At 38.2% G+C, this 7,493-nt stretch overlaps 1 gene segment (V, D, J or C); it reads right to left on the bottom strand.

Annotated features, from left to right (window-relative positions):
* Nucleotides 1-3,326: 3,326 nt before the first annotated feature.
* On the bottom strand, nucleotides 3,327-6,341 carry LOC148836441 (Ig kappa chain V-II region 7S34.1-like). The segment is given in 2 exon segments: nucleotides 3,327-3,397; nucleotides 6,047-6,341. Coding segments are annotated over 2 exon segments (366 nt in total).
* Between the last annotated feature and the right edge of the window lie 1,152 nt (nucleotides 6,342-7,493).

Raw genomic sequence — 7,493 nt, 5'->3', positions numbered from 1 at the left:
TCAACTGGAGCCAGAGGTACAAGGCTACGAGACAGCCAGAGCTCTGCACCAACCACAGGGCCCTGTACAAAGAGGTGAAAGAGCAACAGGTCACTGGAGAAACACTGCAGGTTCCCAGAGAAATCTGGAAAAGGATGCTGTCAATGGAACTGGACAACAAACTAAAGGACTTGACTGGATGGCCATGCACCAGAGGCTGGCGACCAGAGAGGTCCTTTACATGCACTCGATCATCAGGAACCCACATTGCCCCCGGGACACGTGTTTCATCGAGGAGACACAGGAGCACGCATTCTGGAGCTGCCCCTTCACAAGGAGGTGTGGGGCAAGACTCTGCAACACCTGGGAGTGGAAACAGTGCTAAACTACCAGTTCATCCTGCTGAGGCTGGCACTAACCAGATTGGATAGAAAGACACAGTACCTGCCATGGCTGATGGTATTCCTCACCTCTCCCTTACAGAGTGACCCCAGGACTGTACCCACCTCTCCCCCTCACAGAGTGACCCCAGGACTGTACCACCTCTGCCCCTCACAGCAGCAGCCACACTGCAGAGCAGGAGCACAGAGAGGACTCCCAGCACTGCCCACAGGACTGGACACTGACAGCAGGGCTGGACCACAGCTGCACTGCCTGAGGACAGACCGGACCAGGATCTGTGCTGACCAGTACAGTGGACAGTGGGAATGGGAGAGACTGAAGAGACATCGGACAATTTTAGACAGACAGACAGAGGGACAGAAAGATAATCTACCAGTCATCTGAAAGAAATACCAGAGGTTTTAACCATCAAGACAGAGAGAAACAATATTTTCACAATAATTTTATATAAAATATTTTTCGTACTAGATTTAAAGATTTTAACATTTTTTTTCTAAAATCAAAGATAGAGTAGGCTGTATAGCAGAGACCAGTGGGTTTAAATGCCCAAATTAATTTACAAAAATAATAGTTTATTTATAGCAAAAAAAACACATTGAATCCTACGTCCTGTCAAACACAAACATTAGTGTCTTCTCTCTCAGATGGTCAGGAAACTGATTTCCTGAGAGTTAGAGGTTTTGAAGATTAAACCAAAGATTTAGACTGTGAATTAGGCACAAGAAAAAAATTGGAGCAGCAGGGAAGGTGTGAAGGTAAAAGAATAAGAAATGTAGATAATATTTTTAGAAATTACATTCCCAACCATATAATAGTTACTTAAAATAAATGTATTTTATGTCTGTAATGAGAGACTTTATATTTTTATATATTTTTTTAAATCTGTGTAAAGTTTTGTTCACTTCTGACTTTTACTTAAATTTCAGTAAAATTAATGTTTCCTGGGCCTTAATTAAATAAAGATTAATTAAGTGGGGAAAGTGATATCAGCACATACAGTATCAGTATTCTGAGGCTGTTTCAAGGGCCAGAGAGAAACCCTTCAGTTTAAGATACAGTATACTGTATCAGCTGTAGTGATCTTGTTGCCTGTTGTTGAACAGTGTAACTGTTTTATTAACAAGTTCCAAATTCTTTCTGCCTTTCTTTCATCAACTTTGTATCACAACTGGATCGCTGCCTCAGTGAAGAAATGAATTTGAAATTAATACGCTTACTGTGCTGGCAAAACCAAATCTTTTTATTTTAAAATCTTATTGAACGCATAATATTGTCTTTTCAGAACTGTCTTATGCACATACATACCAGACATGAAAGTATTCATATTCTAAGAAGAATTATTTGCTTAAAACTTTCATCCTATTTCCATCAAATACCTCTTCTTTTGATTGTTCAACTTGCATAACAAATGATCTGTCTTTATGTATTATAGGTTTTGCTAGATTTGGGGATATTCTGTGTTCTTAGAGATATAGAACACTCTTAGACTCTCACAGCAGAGAACAGAACTTCTGTTTACAGATCTGCTCTGAAATTAATTATAATGAAGGCTGTTTGAAAGAATATGGAAACCAGCCTGCCAGCCTATACTTGAGTGCTTAGTATACAGCTGACATCTAAAAGTGAAAAAATTAATTACTTAGTTGGTTTTTATCCATGAGGAAAATCCAATAAAATAAGAAAATGGTTATTTAGTAATTGTTCTGTATATATAACTGGAGGACTGAAGAAAACAAAACTTTTACCTTTATTTTGATCAGTTCTGTCAGGACCTGTAGAGAAGACAGAATCTTTTAAAACTACAGCAAAGATGCAGTCTTCAGAAATCTTGGAAAACCAATTTGTCTGGAAATTTAGATGAATATCAAATAAAATATGCATATTTATTTAAAGAAATGTAAATGTTTGGACAAAAATGGAAATAAACTCAGTCATTTGGATTTAAAAATACTACTTATTTTTTCTGTTAAAAATTATTTTTAATAAAGATTTTTATATACAATACAAAGCAAACTGGTAAAGTACAGTGTCAGTGAGAAAGGAGTGAATGAGCTTACCAGTACTATTGATTGTAATATTTTACATTCTTAACACAGAAAGCTTTCTAACTGCTGTTTTTTTATTACACATAAATATGAGCCCTAACTGATTCAAGTCCAGCGTCAGTTTGAATTGAGAGAGTTATCTTACCGGTACTATTGATCCTCAACATGGTTCCATTGCTGAACACAAGAGCGTCGTTCTGAGCATCATTCTCTCTCCTAGCGCAGTAGTACATTCCTGAGTCCTCATGGGAAATGTTATGGATGATAAGACTACTGTCTGGCCCCAGTGAATGTCGTTTCCCAAACCCGTTGTAATAGTCAGCGTCCTGATATTTGGGTCTCACAGTCTGCAGTATGACCAGTGGGGACTGGTCTGGCTGCTGTCTGTACCAGTAGGTGTGAATCCCTTTGAAGGACACTGGAGAGTCACAGTCTCCCCAGTGTGAGGAGTCAGTGACACACAGTTAACAAACAGGCTGCAGAAAAACAAACCTGCAACCAAAATCAAATCATTTCATTTTCCAAGTTGTCAAACAAAACATTTCTTAAAAACACAAAGATCAATGTTTACACTTCTGAAAATCAGAAATGAAATGTAAAAATGGATCTGTAGGTTTTGCAGTCTTGGAGGATTTTTTAAACACCTAACTCTCTACACTACTTGTTTTACAGAACCTTCAATAACACCCTGCTTTTTCCTTCCACAACATCTTCAGGGATTTATTTAAGGAGCAGAAATAGCACCGCCTTCTGTGAACATGTATGGTAGATCTCTCTCAGCATCAGAAATGAGCGAAGCCCAGTAAAAGATTTTCTCTCCATACTCACACGCGAGGACCAGTCCAGTTTTCATCTTCTTGCAGTTTTCATCCTTTCAACATTTTTAAATGACGTCTGCTTTCAGTGTGTCAAGAAATCACTCCTCTCGGTGCTGATCGGTACTGACTGCGCCTGCAGTAGAAACCGCCTTTCTGTGACCCAGGCAGAGGAAGTTTAGACACAGTGTATCTGACACTTTTCTGCTGTGTCTGTGAGCACACAGGCTCTGCTCTTGTTCAGATCAGTACCTCTCCATTGGAGTTACCTTATATACAAGCATTTCTCCCACTAACGGACACTCAGATCTGTACGAATGGATCTCCAAGCATAAAGCATGTATCACGAACTGAGCATCTGGATGACATTGAGTCTTGAAGTTTTTTTTTCCATTTAAGCTCTGTTATATGACTGCTGTAATTATTTCATTAACATTCTAATCTAACCAGGTGTGAAGAATTTTATAACTTTTACTCAATTTTATTTTTATGTAATCAGCTGTAAAAGGTCTTAAGAAAAGTCCTTTATGTGTCTAATTAAGAAAATAATTAGCTTAATTGCTTAGTGGACTACTCAGGTTGGATCAAAAACCACCAGCCACCAGGCCCTCAACTAACTGAGCTGGACACCTGTGTTATAAATGAATAGTTCTGTTCTGTTAGGTGTGCTTGAAGGATCCTACCAGACCAGGAATCCCTACTTCTCCCTCAGAATCCTCTCTGTTCAAGACTAAAAGGATCCAGATACTTCAGCCTGTCAGGATGACACATACTTCTGAGCCCAGGAGAGTATCTGCTGCTCTTCTCTGGACTGATTCCAGAGCAGCAATGTTTTTTCTATTACTTGACATCCAAAAATTGAACGCTATACTGAATGACCCCTAATGGTGTTTTATACAATATTAACATAACACACCTTGATTTAAATTATACACTGTCAACTATATATCATAACTTTTGGGTTGGCTTTTTAACTGCTTCCCTATATTGTCTATAATATGTAAATTTCAACCTTCCTCTTGATACGTGATGTCTTTATGATGAGCAGACACATACTGGAAAGACAAGGTATCAGACACTCTCCTACAAAAGAGTTTAATTTTCTTTCGTACATAAACAGAGCTGATACTACAGCCCTTTACGCGGTCATTCACTTCGGTCTATATCCATCATTTCCTTAAAGCATTAGCGCATCAATAATGTAAAAATTACACCATCAATGTCTGATTCATATGAGATACAGTAAGTTTGTCTTCAGAGGATAAAATTCCAAAGATGTCTTTGCTCACTTCAGAAGAAAGAAATCCTGTTTTCATCTTCCGCTTGAAATACAAGAATTTCATCACACAGGACCTAAAGGGCTATATTGAAATTAGACAACTCAACTAGGACATGCACACTTCGAAATACAGTATATTTTTTACAACGTAAGGATGTTCAGTCTTGTCTTTGATTTATTTCTTACCTTCATCTCTGTTGCCATAAACACCTGAATATACAAATTAAAAACTATTTTCAGCTTGAAACACTGTTTTGCAATATTAGGAATTAAACGTCTTAACAAAAGACAATACCTTATAGGGATACAAATCTTGTAGCCGATTCTGTCTGTTATATAAATAAAGGTTATCTTGTACTTTGTGTAACTGGAAAACTTTAGAAGCTGTTTTCAAACATTTGTCATTAAGGACAATTCAAGAACAAGGGACGTTACTGATTTATACGATAAATAACCTCTGCTGTTGCTTGTCTTAATTCATTACTACTATTACTTATAGTGTTTCCTTGTTGCCTCAGATGGTTTTAAAACACTTTAGTAAAAGTAGCATTTTCAGGGAACAGAAGAGTCTTGCAATTATCGTTCAGTCTGTGTCTTAACTGCTGCATAAAATTAAAGGTGGACTTACATTGCAATTGGGCAGGAGATTCATGTGTGGGAATGTGTTCAGTTCATGAAAACATCTTATTTTTAAACTAAAGGAAATTAATGCAGGGGTAAGGAGCCCGGGAGGGGCCATCAGTAGGAAAAATAAGTTATATCAAGGGAACGATTTACAATTCGTGCGCACGAAATAGCTAAATCGTTCCCCGTTTTCTTTAATTCATGCGCACGAAATAACGTTTTCTAACTCTTTCCTTCACAAGGACAGGTGTGGCACTAGCAGTGAAAGAGAGGTGCAGTCCAGTCCGAACTAGTAGTTCAGAGTACAGTAGCTACAATGCCCTAATAACTCATCCCCTTAATCAGTTCATCTCTATCTATTATCCTAATCTACAGCACTGTCTGATAGTTAGGCTTTATTGTACTAATATAAAGAAACAGTAACGTGTTAACTAGGGTTTGAGAGCATTGTTGTTACGAGCCGGGGACAATGTCGGCATTTTAGAAACTTTCTATATGTGCGTATGACTACCGTGACAAAGAAAAAGGAAAGAGAAAAAGTTATTTCGTGCGCACGAATTAAAGAAATCGAGGGAACGATTTAGCTATTTCGTGCGCACGAATTGTAAATCGTTCCCTCGATATCACGTTTTTCCCTACTGATTTCCTGTACTCCGTACAGAGGCTCTAATTGATTAATGCAGTATTGCAAAAAATATCAGTACTTGTAAAGAGGACAACACCAGAAATAACTCTTTACAGTAAATTAATAAATTCACCAGGATATCTTCGTTTTCACTTGAATTAAGGCATTATAAATTCAGCAAAATATTTTCCCCTTACAATTAGTGACTAATCTTGATACAGAAGCAGTGCGCCTGCAGTCATGTCTTCAACAACAGGAGACAGAAACAGTAACCTACCTGCGACCCTCAACTCAGTTCCATTGTGGAAAGTAAGAGTGTCGTCCTCCTTCCTGGCGCAGTAGTATATCCCAGAATCTTCTGCCGTAACATTGTGGATGAACAGCCTGTTATGAGCTGCCAGAGAGTAATGATGTCCGAAGCCATTGAAGTACCATGCGTCTGTATATGTGGATGACAGGGTGTGCACGATGGCCAGGGGCAGCTGTCCTGGGCTCTGTCTGTACCAGTGAATACGAGGATCAGTGAGGTCACACTGAATGGTCACATTCTCTCCTGGATTCACTCTTCTCATTGACAAAGAGATGACTTGGAGACAGCAGAACAGCAGACCTAAAACAAATAGTCATTTAAAAGAGATTGGAAAGGCAAAATTCTTTTTTTTTTCCAATTTAGAAATACAATATTTTTATTTAGATAGAGTAATTAGTATTGTCAGCTCTTGTGTTCCATTAATACAATCTTAAAAGTCTTTATTCTTGAACATTTTGATCTTCATTAAGATTTTATTAATAATGATTGATACATTCTTTAAAATTATTAATTTTAATTATTAATTATTGTTTATAATTATGAATTACTACACACACACTAACGTCAGGCCCAAACTCTTTAGACTTTCCATTGCTCCTGTAGTGACTCTCTATGTGAATAATTACTGTATAGCTGTTCAGCCGATAAGCAGGTTCTCTCCCTCAGCAGAGATCAGTACAGGGTTACTGATATCACCTCACCTCAGGAGCAACAGAGGGGAAGATCAACAGCTCTTTGTCACAGAGCGGCCTTCACTCTGACCACACAGACATTGTGAGATCTGGCCTCTTCATGATGGGTGAATCATATCAAATGTTAAAGCCTACAGATTTTCTTGAGCAATATTTTCATTTTTTTTCACCTTTTTGATCTCTTCTTCCTCTTGTGTGAACAGGAAGAGAGCACTAAACACTCAACCTTATCTTTTGATTTTAAATACAGCAGTATCTTTATTTTATCTTGGAAAGCTGCAGTATGGACTGATGTTCATTGCTGTTCTCTGTGAAACTTCTCGTTGTAACTCTTTAAATGAAGGAAATGAAACCAAACTAAATTGAGGGTACAGTGTTTATTACCAACATGACAAAAAGTACAAGGCTGACCCTTTTTAAAGTTTTAAAGTCAAATTCTTTATATTGCTGAGACATGTGATGAGAAGAGTGATATTGAAATTACATGGAACACAGACACATTTTCCATTGTTGTGAACTGTGTAAAAGAGAAAGATTCCAGAATCTTCCATGCAGTCCAGGCTGCTGCAGTTCAGACAGGAGACCACCTGGAGCAGAAGGATCTATTTCACATTCAGTCACAGTCACTGTAGGAGGAAGTGCAGTGCAGGAAAAAGCTGGGAGACAAGAGGCCAGTTCCCAGAGTTCAGCAGAGACCCCAGTGCCTGCTGGGTACACACAGT

The sequence above is a fragment of the Atractosteus spatula genome, chromosome 4 (genome assembly GCF_055471065.1).
Source record: "Atractosteus spatula isolate fAtrSpa1 chromosome 4, fAtrSpa1.hap1, whole genome shotgun sequence".
Lineage (NCBI taxonomy): Eukaryota > Metazoa > Chordata > Actinopteri > Semionotiformes > Lepisosteidae > Atractosteus > Atractosteus spatula.
The sequence above is the reverse complement of the archived record's forward strand: the minus strand, read 5'-3'. Positions and strand labels throughout refer to the sequence as shown.